The sequence below is a fragment of the Anguilla rostrata genome, chromosome 14, assembly GCF_018555375.3.
Source record: "Anguilla rostrata isolate EN2019 chromosome 14, ASM1855537v3, whole genome shotgun sequence".
In the NCBI taxonomy this organism is placed as follows: domain Eukaryota; kingdom Metazoa; phylum Chordata; class Actinopteri; order Anguilliformes; family Anguillidae; genus Anguilla; species Anguilla rostrata.
The window spans coordinates 4676571-4691413 of NC_057946.1; the positions used below are offsets into that span (position 1 = coordinate 4676571).

General features: G+C 46.6%; 1 protein-coding gene across 2 annotated transcripts in view; it reads right to left on the reverse strand.

Moving 5' to 3' along the window:
* Positions 1-1516: 1516 nt before the first annotated feature.
* npdc1a (neural proliferation, differentiation and control, 1a) overlaps positions 1517-14843 on the reverse strand; it is a 40985-nt gene continuing 27658 nt past the window's right edge. For both annotated transcript variants that reach the window (XM_064307052.1, XM_064307050.1), the window contains exons 3-9: positions 12205-12297; positions 11482-11676; positions 9673-9739; positions 8999-9086; positions 8003-8082; positions 7471-7570; positions 1517-7195 (exon numbers count right to left, since the gene is read on the reverse strand). In XM_064307052.1, coding sequence (XP_064163122.1) covers positions 7124-7195; positions 7471-7570; positions 8003-8082; positions 8999-9086; positions 9673-9739; positions 11482-11676; positions 12205-12297 — 695 coding nt within the window. In that variant the 3' untranslated portion in view covers positions 1517-7123. The remainder of the gene's footprint in view (positions 7196-7470; positions 7571-8002; positions 8083-8998; positions 9087-9672; positions 9740-11481; positions 11677-12204; positions 12298-14843) is intronic.

Consider the following 14843-nt stretch of genomic DNA (forward strand, 5'->3'; position numbering starts at 1 on the left):
ATGCTTGTCAGATTAGGATGAGAATTAGTTGGCTAGGCATGAGGGGAAAATACATTTTACCTGTGTTTCAGGTAAAATGTATCACAGGCTAGCCAAAATATGAGTTCATTTGAATGCCACAAGGGAAGTGGAAACTCAGATAAGGATATTTTTTCAATATTTATTTAATATGCATTGTCTCAAAATTGCTAATATAAAATATGGCAGTGGAAATATATTACAACTCAAGCATATCTATGTTTGACGAGGTGAACAAGAGGACACATATTACATATATTTTAGGATTTACTCACTCTGGTATGCTTTTGGCCTTGATCACAGCAAATACCTGTAATGTTGGTGTAAAAAATCTAATCTGTTACAATACATTTTACTTGGATACAGTACACTTTATCCATTTTATACTCAAATGAACTCTGTTAGAATTGAATTGCCACTGGGAAATATACAGCGTGAGACAGAGATCATGGGGAAACAGATCTTGTTCAGATGTGTCAGATAAATGATCAAACACAAAAACTTTCATAAATACTTATTATTCATGTGAGCATAAGGATGTTTAAGGATCGGGACAAGTCATTCATCCATCATGGGTGAACACTTTGCTGTACATGCATCTGGGCAAGCCTGGACTTTTAAACACCCTGACAGACTCAGATTCTGTTTTGAGCCCTTGGTAATTTGTCCCATGTATTAACAACTCTGTGACGAAAAAAAAAAAACCTTGTAGAATCACCCAGATGCAAAAACGGAACACTCTGTGGCCTGTTGCTCTGGAGGAATAGAGGTAGGCTCTGATGCAGAAGCCCAAGCTGGCAAAAGTCCTTTCGGTAAACAAAGGAGGCTAGACGCACAGACGGCAATAACTCACTCACCCGCCACCCACTTCAGGGATGACCCGGTAAGTAAGGGCCATAAACTGACCTGCGTATTTCATTGTGCTGCAGAGGCAGGTGGGCTGGGCTGGGTCAAGGGAGGCAGCTGTGTTCAATCTTTACATTGCACTGAACAAAGTACATAGAAGGGCAACTAAATTGGTTCCAGATATGAAATATAAAAGTTATGAGGAAAGACTTAAGACAATGAATCTGTTCAGGCTCAGCAAAAGGTGACCAAAGAGGAATTAGTTTGAGGATTTCATGGTTGGGATTCAATCGACTGACTAATAATTAAAAGCAAGTATTATTTTTTCCTTAGGGTAAATGCTCAGCTTTGGACAGGGAAGTTCATAGTTTGAGTGAAAATTCAGTTTGAACAAATATTATGGCAACACATTTTTTATTTTATTTTATTTTTAAAATATTTTTTATGTGAAGAAACATCACTGCAATAATCAGCTGATGTCTTCATCAGTCAATAAATAAGACTTTCTGGAACCAATGAAATTGCAGGAGTTTTAATGCAAACCAATCTTACCACCTGTAACTTACCTTTCCTGATGCTCTAGAGATAGATCTGAATCAAGTGGATGTTCCAAATATCAAAAAATGAAACAAAAAACACCCACAGCTTTGAATGTAATATAAATGCTTTTATTTTATCATAATGTTTGAGTCCACTTTATACTCTCCCCCAAGTCTACAGTTCAACAGCCCCGTACAATCTGTATATCTCCGAAGTGCATACGACATCACATCCCAGCAAAACCAGCAGTTAAAAGTTAAGGGGTTCAATTTTGGTGACCCCCCTCCAAAAATCTGCCCCATTAGTTCATTTTCTCCTCAAGTCAGGTGACTGCCCCCACCCTAATGCCTCCCAAACCACCATTTCTCAGACCTGTTTGTACACTGCCCCCACCCCACCCCAAAACCTAGTCTCTGTTTAATGTCTCCTAAATGGCTGAGAACCATTGACATCAATTGCTGGGCCAATTCATTACATCATTCCTTCTACAGCCAGATGGGGGGTGGGGTGGGGCAGTGTGAGGGCGGGGTGGGGGCGTGGGGGGTGGGGGGTGAGTTGGGGTTTAAAAATAATAAAAATATATATCTACACGTACATTTCCATGCAGTTAAATGGCATCTCCCATACCATGACCCAGACCCAGTCTGTCCTGATTTTCAGCTGTAGCACCTCTGCCACCCCCGCCCCCCCCCCACCCCCACCCCCACCCCCATGACCACCACCACACAAAGCAGTAGAATTCCAGTCAGCACTTGCAGGACCAGTTCACCGGGCCCGTCCCACGGTTTCGCCATGGTAACAAGGACGGTCGCAGCTCTCAGAAAGCTGTTGTCCCGGGACGACTGCGATTTGGGAGCCGTCTGCCTACCTTGACCCACAAGCAGCCTCCCCCCCTGCTCTCAGGTGGGACAATAGCCTTTAACGGCCCACGGCCAGATCAGCTGGAACCTGCCCCCTTAACTGCTCCCCCAAATATACACCTACATGTGCCAATGGGAGCACTTTAAAGGGCCGTACGCACATCCCAAATGCCTGGGATCTTATTCCTCCAAAATATTAAGCAAAATCCCCCACCTAACATTGACTCCTGGACATATTTTCAAGACAATCAACCAACCAGCTTTTAAAACGTCCCAACTATCATTGAATCCCATTAGATTTTACTGTGAATTACTCTGAATCCCATTAGATTTCTCTATCCCCCCCCCCACATGATTTTAAAGAAAGAAAACTACATTTGGAGGGGTTCCTAACAATCGCACAACTCTTGGCCCACAGAAAGCTTTGGTTGGTAACAGAGGGAATCCCTCTACAGCAGGGGTGCACAACAAGGCGCAATCCATTTCAGGATTTTGTGCCAACATTTCCCAACATTTATTGAATTGGCCCAATCAAACCTTAATCTGACATGTGTATAAGCAACAGCTAGAGTCACGGTCTGCCGGTTTATCCAAGATTTCACTGTGCTCAAGTACAGGAGCGAAGCAGCATAGTTTATAGAGCTGAAAGAAATGGTAATCGGTTGGAACAAAAACCAGCACACAGATCGACCCTCCAGGACCGGAGTTGTGCACCCCTGCTCTACAGTAATAGAAGATGACAGGACAGGAGCAAATTTGCTATATTTTAAAAATCACAATAATCCACATGGAATTATAGGTGAACACACTCATAGAGCATGTGAGTGTGTGTATCTGGTCTGGCATGTATGTATAGCTGTGTGCATGTGTGTGTGTGTGTGTGTCAGGAGGCAACCCTTAAATGTTGACTTCTTTATCTCTCCTGCCTAATGTTTCTGTGCAGAATGTGTACTTCAATATGGTTCGTTTTTTTATAGCATGTTAAGAGTTAACTCCGCATTTCAGACATTCTCTTGTACCGATATGTTTCAAACAGAAACAGCCAGAAAGCAACTGTCACTTGGTTAAGTTTGTTTTGGTAGAAGAAATACTGAGGATCCCAAAGTAGCATGAGAGTGCCAAGCTACACACTTACATGCATCCCCACTAATCTTCTCCTTCCAGTTATTTATTATGACAGCATGCAAATAACACTGTATCCTGTCCTTGAGTTTGTCTTTAGTTTTATTTATGGACTTCTTGTCTTTGTCTTTTATTATTTGTATTTACTCTGCTGATAGCGTATTTATTTATTTCCTTTTAGGAAAGAACAATCTATTTTTCTGACTGATCCCACAGCCTGAATTGTAAGGAATGTAAATAAATTATGTTTTCTTTATTAAAATATTGAAACCCAACTTGGGGCTGAACATGGGTCTCCAGTAATTCCCAACCCTAATCTGGAACGTCCAACTAGCCGTTTGCCGCCGCAGGCGCGTTCATGCGACATAGCTCAGGAGGTAAGACCGATTGTCTGGCAGTCGGAGGGTTGCCGGTTCAAACCCCGCCCTGGGCATGTCGAAGTGTCCTTGAGCAAGACACCTAACCCCTAACTGCTCTGGCGAATGAGAGGCATCAATTGTAAAGCGCTTTGGATAAAGGCGCTATATAAATGCAGTCCATTTACCATCCATTTACCATGCCGCTGTTTCAGGAGGGCGTAGACATCTGCGGTTCTCTGAAACACGTGGTAAATGGACTGCATTTATATAGCGCCTTTATCCAAGATGCTTTACAATCGATGCCTCTCACTCACCCAATCACACACACACTCACACACCAACGGTGAAAGGCTGCCATGCAAGGTACCAGTCAGCTCGTTTGGGAGCAATTAGGGGTTAGGTGTCTTGTTGAGGGACACTTTCGAAGACGCCCAGGGCAGGGGGATCGAACCGGCAACCATCCGACTGCCAGACAAACAACCCGAGCTATGTCGCCTCCTGACATGGTGTTGCCAGCTGCTTCCCTTCACACCACAGACCGCTGCTAGGCGCTCACAGAGTGGAGTCAGAGGAGGACTTGCCATGTGCGGCAAGCTGCCCGCAAATGCCCACTCGGCCCAATCGGAGGTCACTGGAGAGCGATGAAACGCAGACCCCTAAGTGACTGTGCCCTCCTGTACCCCTGGGCCATGTGATCACACTGCTAGCCAGTCAGCACCGGCACGGTCCAGATTCAACCTGAGACTGGGGCTCATCCATGTTGCTTACAGAGCCACCCAGCAGCCCATGAAAGTTTAAATTCTAAAAAAATTATGCATTTTTAAAAGGAGCTTTTTTTTTTATAGGACACACTCATGACAGAACATGGTGGTAAATTGTGTAATAGGGGAGGGGCTTCATCTCATATTGAGACAGAGCTCAGTTGAATTTGTTAGCGGCCACAGCATTTTGACCACAGGGAGGTTTGTGTGCAGGCTATCGGTTTGCTATGAAAAACTTTGTTTCCGAAGATCTCTGGCTGGTTTGGGGGTGGGGTTGGGGCGTACGGATTTTTGCTGTCACAAACAGACAGAAGACGTCTCGGTCGCAAAACTACAGTCAGCTCCTTTCCCTTTTCGTGCAGCCTGTCCTTCGTCTGTCTGTTGTCCTCAAACGCAGAACTACTGGTGCACTAGCCCGGATTTAGCCAGTTATTTTTTTTTCATTTTTAAAATCTTTAAATCTCTCCATAGGAATGATCAGAGCAGGAAGCAGAGGCTTTGGGCCTTTAGCCAAAGAGAGACACAATCAAACGAGTCGGACAGAAATCAGAGACTCTGTCTCTGGGGGAAGAGAAACGCTGCTCATTTGATCAGACTCACTCTCCTGAAATGGCGTCACCTTGTGACCACTAAGGTCGACGATACCTCAGTTGATTCTCACGGCACAAGGAGTAGCTGTACTTATAAATTCACTCCCTCGTTCACTGATCTAAACAGGACTTGGTTGAATAAGGCGGAATTGCTTTGGAGGCCGTTTGTCCACGAGAAGCGGTAAATTCCTCTAGTCACAGCATTCCAGAGGGACGTGAGTGGCATGCCCACGTCCGTCACGGGGGTCAAACTGCGAAACTAAAGAGCTCCGTTCAATCAGGACAGGGGATTCTGAACCAGGCGATAAGAGTCACTATGTACAAATAAATATAGATCGGCAAATATTAATTTATTTCTCTCTGAACATTTAAAAAAAAAAAAAAGTATTTACATTACAGGAGGTCCGGTAAGAGGTGTTTGGTGAGCCAGTTTTTGTTTTTTCTTCTAAAAGAGGGAGAGGGGGTGGCTGAAGTCGTTCTGAGATATTTTCGGTATTCTGCGGGCTCGGTCACTGGACTGGTTTTAGAGTTTTACGCAGCTTTGGAATTTCATCACAAACAATGACGTTCGTCATGATGCATGTCTGCTTCCAATCCAGACAAACTATTCTGTGTGACTGGAGGGTACCCCACATTTGTATGCATGTATATGTGCGTGAATACACACATACACAGAAACAGAGGATAATCTACTTTTCCACTTTCTTTCTCAAGGAAGTGAAATCGCATCATGCAATTCTGTCAGCCAGTAGAATAATGCCTACGCGCGATCCAGTTCTACTGCGTACATCCATATGTGACGCTCATTAAAATATCATGGGTCCAATGTAAAAAATAAAAAAAAAGATAATAATAATAATAATAATAATAATAAAAAAATATCTGCACCATCCTTTGGACGGCACAGGTAGATTACATACGTGTGCATGTTTGCCTGACTGCACTGACCTGCAGTAAAAAAAAAAAAAAAAAAAGACAACGGAAATAAAAAAAGACTCACAGTATATGTGGCACTAACAGTGAGCCCCGGATCTCCTTCCTCTTTATGTCAGTCAGAGCACAGTGTAATATACTCCTCCCAGTCCATTTTACAGACCGCCTCCGGTCAGCAAGCAATAATGTTCAGAGGTCATGGGGGGGGTCCAGATTGGGGGGAAAAATCCACCAAAAACGGTGCGCTTTTACGCTTCTGTGATAACCAGTCAGATATGTTTACATGAACAGATTTGCACAGTGTGACACTGGTCCTGGAGCCTAAAATTAAGGATGACAATGGAATGTGTGTGTGTGTGTGTGTGTGTGTGGGTATGTGTGTGTCAGAGAGTGAGTGTGAGAGTGTGTGTGTGTGTTTTATCTCATTCAACCTCTACAATGTTACAGCTTTGGGAAAACGGTCTACTGCTTAGAATAGGAAAAAGCAAACATGAAGAACACCGGTCGTACAGGGAGAGACAACGGTGGTGACTTCACCACGAGAGAACGAGCAAAGTATACAGAAAGCAAAAGAGAAACTGAAAAAAGCAGCCACAACATTATCTATGTATGCTGCTGATCTCTCAGAGCGTTCAAACGGAAAACAAGGAGCACGACGTATAGAAAAATAACAATACGAAAACAGCAATAGAGTGTCAGAAAAACAGATATTATGTAAAGCCAGATGGTCAAAGCAATTGTGTGTGTGTGTGTGTGTGGGGGGGGGGCGCAGGATCAGGGGAATAGTCCAATGCAGTCTGAAGGGAGTGGCCAAGATCTGGGCAAACAGTGGGAGCTCCTCAAAGTGGGAAGCAGTTACACTGAGTGTCCATCGGGGGGCAAGTGATCGTCACCTCCTCTCGTCTCTTCATTAGGCTCTCTTCTGTCCCTTCCTTCACTTTCCACCGCTCTTTCTTTCTGAAAGGTGTTCAGGATCGGGGATGCCTGGCAAGCATCTTCCAGAGGACTTGTATTGATTTGCATGTGTATCGCGTGTGTGCGCATGTGTGTGTGCGCGTGTGTGTGTGTGTCTGTCTGTACGTGTCCTCCCAGAGCTACTTGTGGTTCCTCTGGGGTTGTAGAGTGGAGTCATCGAAAAGCGGGTTCTTCACCTCCATCTCCCCAGTCTAGAGCAGGGAAGAAAGGGGAGCGTCACATGATGCAGCTGGTGGAGAATACAGTCTAAAAAAGTATGATCACATGACATAATCGCCACCTGCCCATCTATGTGAGGATGTGTGTGTGTGTGCGTGTGTGCGTGTATGCATGCATGTATGTAAAGGGAAAGAGTCTCAGCAGGCCCAATTTTCCTCTAAGCCATGAGGGTTAGTGGCTATAACAATGGGGGTGTGGCTGTTACAGAGGGCATGTGGGCGTGGCTATCTGACTGTGCCGTACTCACTGGTGCCAGCCCAGGGCACTCGTACACTGTGAAGTCCCCGTCCTCATTCTCCTCGTCTGACGTGGCCCCAGAGTCCGAAACCTTGGCCTCTTCTTTGTGTCTGAGTGAGAGACATGAGCGAGAGAAGAGTCACAGACAGGCCATCGAAGGAGAGAGAGAGAGAGAGAGAGAGAGAGGAGAAGAGAGGAGAGAGAGAGAGAGAGAGAGGCTAGTCAGTGACAGGGAAAGACAGGGAGACTATTCACTGAAGAAGAGTGAAAGGGAGACAATGACAGAGACAGAGACTACCACAGAGAGAAGAGTTACAGCCCAAAAGAGGGAGGGACTATCACGGAGAAAAGGAGAGAGGGAGGTAGGTGAGGTGGAAGAGGGTGCAGAGGGAGGAACTATCACAGAGAAAAGAGGAGAGGGAGGTAGGTGAGGAGGAAGAGGGTGGAGAGGGAGGGACTATCACAGAGAAAAGAGGAGAGGGAGGCAGGTGAGGAGGAAGAGGGTGGAGATGGTTGGGGTAGATTCGGTACTCTGGACACACTTCTCCATGGACAGCATCTGTTGTTTCTGGTGCTGGTAGTGGTACATCTGGGCACTCTGCGCCAGCTTCTTATCCCCCGGCTAGAGAGAGGAAAGAGGAATGAGTACACAGACCTACAGACACACAGACCTACAGACAGACAGAGAGACAGACAGACCTACAGACAGAGAGACAGACAGACCTACAGACCTACCTACAGACAGACACACAGACAGACCTACAGACAGAGAGACAGACAGACCTACAGACCTACCTACAGACAGACACACAGACAGACCTACAGACAGAGAGACAGACAGACCTACAGACCTACCTACAGACAGACACACAGACAGACCTACAGACAGAGAGACAGACAGACCTACAGACCTACCTACAGACAGACACACAGACAGACCTACAGACAGACACACAGACAGACAGACAGACACACAGACAGACAGACAGACACACAGACAGACAGACAGACAGACACACAGACAGACCTACAGACAGGCAGGCAGGCAGGCCTACAGACAGACAGACAGGCAGGCAGGCAGGCAGGCAGGCAGGCAGACCTACAGACAGACAGACAGGCAGGCAGGCAGGCAGGCAGGCAGACCTACAGACAGACAGACAGACAGACAGGCAGGCAGACAGACAGACAGACAGACAGGCAGGCAGACAGACAGACAAACAGGCAGGCAGGCAGACAGACAGACCTACAGACAGACAGGCAGACAGACAAACAGACCTACAGACAGGCAGACAGACAGACAGACCTACAGACAGACAGGCAGACAGACAAACAGACCTACAGACAGACAGGCAGGCAGACAGACATCAGACAGACACACACACACACACACACTTCTGTATGTGTGTATGATCAGCCATTTAGCAGACATTCTTTTCCAGAGTGACTTACGAACAGCCACATAAAGATTTAGGCAACGAGCAGAGACAAAGCCAAGCCACCAGCGTACAGTAACGGGCCTTCGATTCGGCGGGGCTCACCGAGGTCCTGTCGGAGGACGAGGCGGGCGGCGCCCCGCAGAACGCCGGGTAGTCCACCTTCTCCGCCAGCCGCGTGTCCTTCTGCAGCCTGCGGGGGGAGCCAGCGAGCTCAGTTATTTTTACCCCAGCTGGCAGACTAGCATGACGAGGGTCCACTCTGAACTACCTGCTCTGTATCATGCGCTCCTCCACACACTAAGGCCCTGATTTACTAAGACACACCTAATAACAAAACCAATGATTGGTGCACAACAAATACCATGACCAATCACTGGTCATGTTACCGGTTCTGCGTGTGCTGAAAGGTTTTGCACATACTAAAGGTCTCAGTAAATCAAGCCAAAAAACCCCTAATTGAAATCAGGTCCTTCCAACCCCTAATTGAAATGTGGATATTAAAATCGGGGCCTTGCTTCATTAATCACTTCTGAGTAAAACTCTGTGTTGACAAAGTTCTGTTTAAAACAACAATGTCCAATCACCTACCATCCCACAAATGGAGACTTTAAATTTTATGCTCTAGAAATGGATCATTTTGCACGACCTGAAGACGAGTAATGTGGTCGTGGTCTTGATGACCTCACTTTCGGGCACATTCCAGGCAGGGGCGCAGTGGAACCGGACCAGAACCGCGAACGGACCGCGGCAAAGCAAACGGGAATTCTAACGCTTACCTGATCCAGCACACCGCTGACAGGATCAAAGCAACCATCCCGACGATGACACACACACCGACCAAGGCTGCAAACGGAGAGAGAGAGAGAGAGAGAGAGAGAGAGAGAGAGAGAGAGAGAGGGAGGGAGAGAGAGAGAGAGAGAGAGAGGGAGAGAGAGAGAGAGAGAGAGAGGGAGAGAGAGAGAGAGAGAGAGGAGAGGGAGAGAGAGAGAGAGAGAGAGAGAGAGAGAGAGAGAGAGAGGGAGAGAGAGGGAGAGAGGGAGAGAGGGAGAGAGGGAGAGAGGGAGAGAGAGAGAGAGAGAGAGAGAGTGTGAATGACAGCACGATGGGGAAGGATCAAAGGACGGAGGGGCGAACAAAAAAAGACAGACGCATTACCAAGACCCCTCCCTCTAAGAAGGACAAATCCCTCACTCCAAGAGGAATGAAAGCATAAAGGAAAGATCCAGTGCAACATTCAATAACAAAGAGGACAATATCCTTGCACCAGAGGTTCAGCAACTCTTCGCTCAGAAGCATTCATCTCAAAAGTATTCCAATCAATGACGACGATGCCACCACGGTTGTGTTTGGATGGGACGTCCTATCCAAAAGTTTCGCCACGACAGAAGTATTAAATCGAGGAAATGTTTACCTCGTTCGTCAAACTAAGGATAAATAATTAGCCAAGTAAAAGATAAGGAAAGTACCCATAAAAGATAAGGAAACTATAAACGAGGAAGTTAGCTACCATCCCAGCATTACCGGTTTCCCCATCTTATTTATTTATTTAAATTACTTCTTTATGTGCCCTAGAGGTTCTCTCATATGACGTCTGATGTTTGCAAAGGCACCAGCACTGTTTGTTTGGCTGGTTCAGGCTCGCTTTTGGCAGTGACTTTTCAAAATTGCACATATGGGACCTTTTCACCAAACATTGATTGCGTAAATCTCAATGGCGTTGTTTAAGACGCCGGTACAGATCTGTCTTCTTGTCTTGTGATGTGGCAGCTGTTTGACGTCGGTTCGGTCAAACAAAAACACGGCCAAACGATTTAAGTGGAGCGTTTTTGGCGTCAGGTCGGTGGCGATGTCTTCCTGCTTGGCGGTCATAATTTTCAGTGTTGGGTGGAACTGCGAAAGGCACGCTAGCTCTCCTGTTCCTCTCCGTCTGACCGTGCGACCGCAAACATCAGCTGCTCACGCAGGGTACGCGAGCGGAGAGCACACAGTAGAGCACAGCTCCTGCACTGATGCACCTGACCAGCCGTTTTATTAAACCACAGCTCGAGAATATAAATACTTTAAACAATTTTATTATTAAAATTATTAGTATTATTTATTTTAAGCATATATTATTTAATAATCGCAGCCTATTGTGGTTCAGAAATTTCTTGTGGAAAAAAAGTTGCTATTTTGTTTTTAAAGTGATCCATCTTGCAGGCCTTCTGTCACAGGCCTAATAAAAGGACAGATGAGCTGGGATCACGTTCGTAGTCGATATCACAATCAGTTTACTTCTCCACTTCTCCACTCAGTCCGAAAAAAAACTAACCATTCAGCAGAATGCAAACACACACACACACGCACGCACGCACGCACGCGCACACGCGCACACACACACACACACACACACACAAAAACACACACACACACACACACACACAGAGTTAATATGTGGACCGAGAGACAGGCCTCAATCGAGCGAGAGAATCGGCTGAGCTAGCCCACAGCGGCTAGGCTAACGCCAGCTAGCATAGCAGCAGTGACACCCGGGCCCGGGCCTGCTAGCAGGACAGGGCCGTCGCGCTGTCCCGCGGCACACGTACTGATCAGCATCCGATCCCTGGAGGGGTAGGGGGCCACCAGGGGGTGGTGCCCCCTCCCAGAGCGCTCGGTGGGGGGCGGGGGGGGCAGCGGGGTGGGGGCGGCGCTCGTCTTGGGAAGTCCCGCTGTGGCATTGGGCGGCTTCTTCTGCACGGGGCCCTCTGGGTTGGCTTTGGGTGACACCTGAGTGGGCGTCACTGAGAGAGAGAGACAGACAGAGAGAGAGAGAGATGGAGGGAGGGAGGAAGAGGGAGAGAGAGAGAGAGAGAGAGAGTGAGAGAGAGACGTTGCTAGGAAGCCAAAACACAGGAATTCAGTGAGCTCTTTCTGTGCCTGCAGGTGCATATGTGTGTGTGTGTAACCTCATTCAATCTCAGACAGAGAACGGATGAGTGCATAGATACTCATTTACTATATCACATACCTGCTATTTGCAAGATTTGTTTAAAAATATAATTAATTACTAAGATGTTTAAAAAAATAACTGCGAATCCCTACACATTTATTAATTTTTAATTCACAATGTTTTTAATTTAATACTGTTTTCAAAGAATTCACACCTTACTACAAGGACAATTAAAACAGTTAAAGACAAAGTAACTACAACAAGTTACAGTACCCCCCCTCCCCAAACAAAAAAAATTCCTGGCTACTCCGTGACTTGGTTGAGTTTCGGGGGGGGGGACTGAGGGTGAGGCAGATGGACAGACACACAGATGTCTCACCTGATTGTTTGGCCCCTGTGTCCTGCTGTTTGGCAATGACGGCAGACAGGAAGTCAATCTCTTCATCCAGCTCAGGACGAGAGGTCAATTTGCCTGAAAAGGAGAGATGAAGATGGAGAGGATTTGAGAGGCAAGAGCCATCTGTTTGTGTGAGTGTGTGAGTGTGTGTGTGTGAGAGTGTGTGCTGTATGAGTGTGTGTCTGTGCACGTGGGTCTGTCTGTGTGTAATCCTTCCTTTTCTAGCTCATTACATCGCTCAACAGCACAAAGCAGTTAAAGTTTAGATGCCGCTTGTTGTTAGAGGCTCAGGTGCAGGTCGGGCCTTGTTATTAGCCTCTCAGAAGCAGGGGAGTGGGGTTATTGGCCAGGCCCCCTGCGGTGCCCCATCCCCTGGCCACACACACACTACCAGCCCCGGTTGCCTAGGAGAGGCCTGTCAGGACCCTGGAATGTGGTTTACACTGTGCAACTCTGATGACCTGTCTGACAAGCGCTGTGGTTATACTGCTGCCTGTGTTAATGGCCTTTCCACAGTACACACAGACACACACACACACACATGCATACGAGTGCACACACACACAAGGACACACACACACACACACACAGACACAGACACACAGGAACACACACACACCACACACACACAAGGACACACACACAGACAGACACACACACACGTGCGCACACACACACACACAAAGACAGACAGATAGACACACACACACACACACACAGACAGACAGATAGACACACACACACACACACAAAGACAGACAGACACACACACACACGTGCGCACACACACACAGACGACAGACACACACACATAACAACACACTGTGCACACACACCACACACACTACAAAGAAACAAAAGACACACACACACGCACACACACCCAAGAGCTGTTTAATTAGTGAACCCTGGATACATGAGGCGATACGGGTTAGCCAGGCTGAATAACACTATAATTAGTTAATAATTATAGATATAATTAATTTTGCTACAGGATGCCTATTAATATTTCACATTAAACCAAATGAGAGACCATAACAGCCTCCCTCTCATACTTTACCAAGACATGTGCGTGTGTGTGTGCTTGCGTGCGTGCGTGCGTGTGTTTGTGTGTGTGTGTGTGCTTGCGTGCGTGCGTGTGTGTGTGAGTGTGTGCATAAATCTGTTCCCTCGTGTTCAATGCTCAAGCAGAGATCGAAACAGAGGAGACTGTAGAGTCAGCTGACCTCTAATCAAAGCAGCTTCCAAACATGGTGTCGCTGGTTTCACATAAAAACAGGAGAACCTTGGCTTGTGCTCCAGCCTTGTTGCTGTGGCGACAGAAGTAAAAATCCCACAATGCCACTGCAGACTAGCAGGCTGCCCAGAGACCTGGGTCGAGGGTTCAGAGGTGTGGGTGGGCCGGGTGCGAATGGGTCTCACGCTCACGCCCTGTACCTGTCCTCCGGGTCGTTCCAGAACGTTCACGGCCCAATGCGCAGGCGAAACGTCTGGTCACGGCCTGCCAGAAGACTGATACAGCTGTCCATCACTGCATAACAGGCATCGCAACTCTTATCCAGAGCGACTTACACTGTATCCATTTATACAGCTGGATATATACTGGAGCAACGCAGGTTAAGTACCTAGCTCAAGGGCACAACGGCAGTGTCCTACCGGGGAATCAAACCTGCAACCTTTAGGTTACAAGACCAACTCCTTACCCATTATACTACACTGCCGCCCGCATAACCTCTATAGGAGGGTCAATGCTTGGCATGAAAACGCTAATGCGTAAAGAGAAGACCTAGGCTAAAAATGTGTTCGAAAAACTTAAAAAATACACGGAGAACTTTGGACTAAAACGTGTTACAATCTAAAAGGCGAGACGAGGCATTTTCTTCTTAACATCGGAGAAGAAAGACGTCTTAAAACTGTCGGGAATCTGAAGGACATTTGAGGGCTAAAACATTTACAAGGCAAAAATTTCACGAATGTCGCGGAACGTTATTGTTCGATTCCCGTTTTGTTGTGAGATGGCGTTACGCGGAGCGCGTCCCCCGCACGTCTTGGAACGCGTTGCCGCCTACACTGAAGTCACAGTCTAACCTTTCGGGCCTGCTGCACGCAAACTACCCGGCAGCATCACCTGACGCTCGTCATTCAGACAGACAGTAAAAAGGAACATCGCCAAGGTGACAAAACACAGGAATTCAGTGTAAAAAGCTACTCTCTGAAAAGGCTCCATTCAATTAGGTTATTTGCTCACAAGAAAGACTCACACACACACTTCCTGAATAAATAAAAAAAAAATGAAGAATGGCTTCTTTAAACATGACAGTATGTCCTGTCCACAAGGGGAAACAGGCACCCAGATGAAGGCCAGTGAGCTTAAGTGCATAAGTACATCAGGCTTTCACCATATCGTCCTCTGTGCACATGCTGCAATAAAGGCCTTTTAACATTTCGAGCAGACGTTTCATGCCTGTGGGGTTCTCTGTGCGGTCTACATTTTAAGAATGCTCCAGACAATTCCTACCAGATTATTAACTGACACTTAGAGGAATGACCATCCACAATAAAATTATTTTTAATTTATATATTTTTGTGGCTGAAACTGAAAAACTGAATATGTGACATTC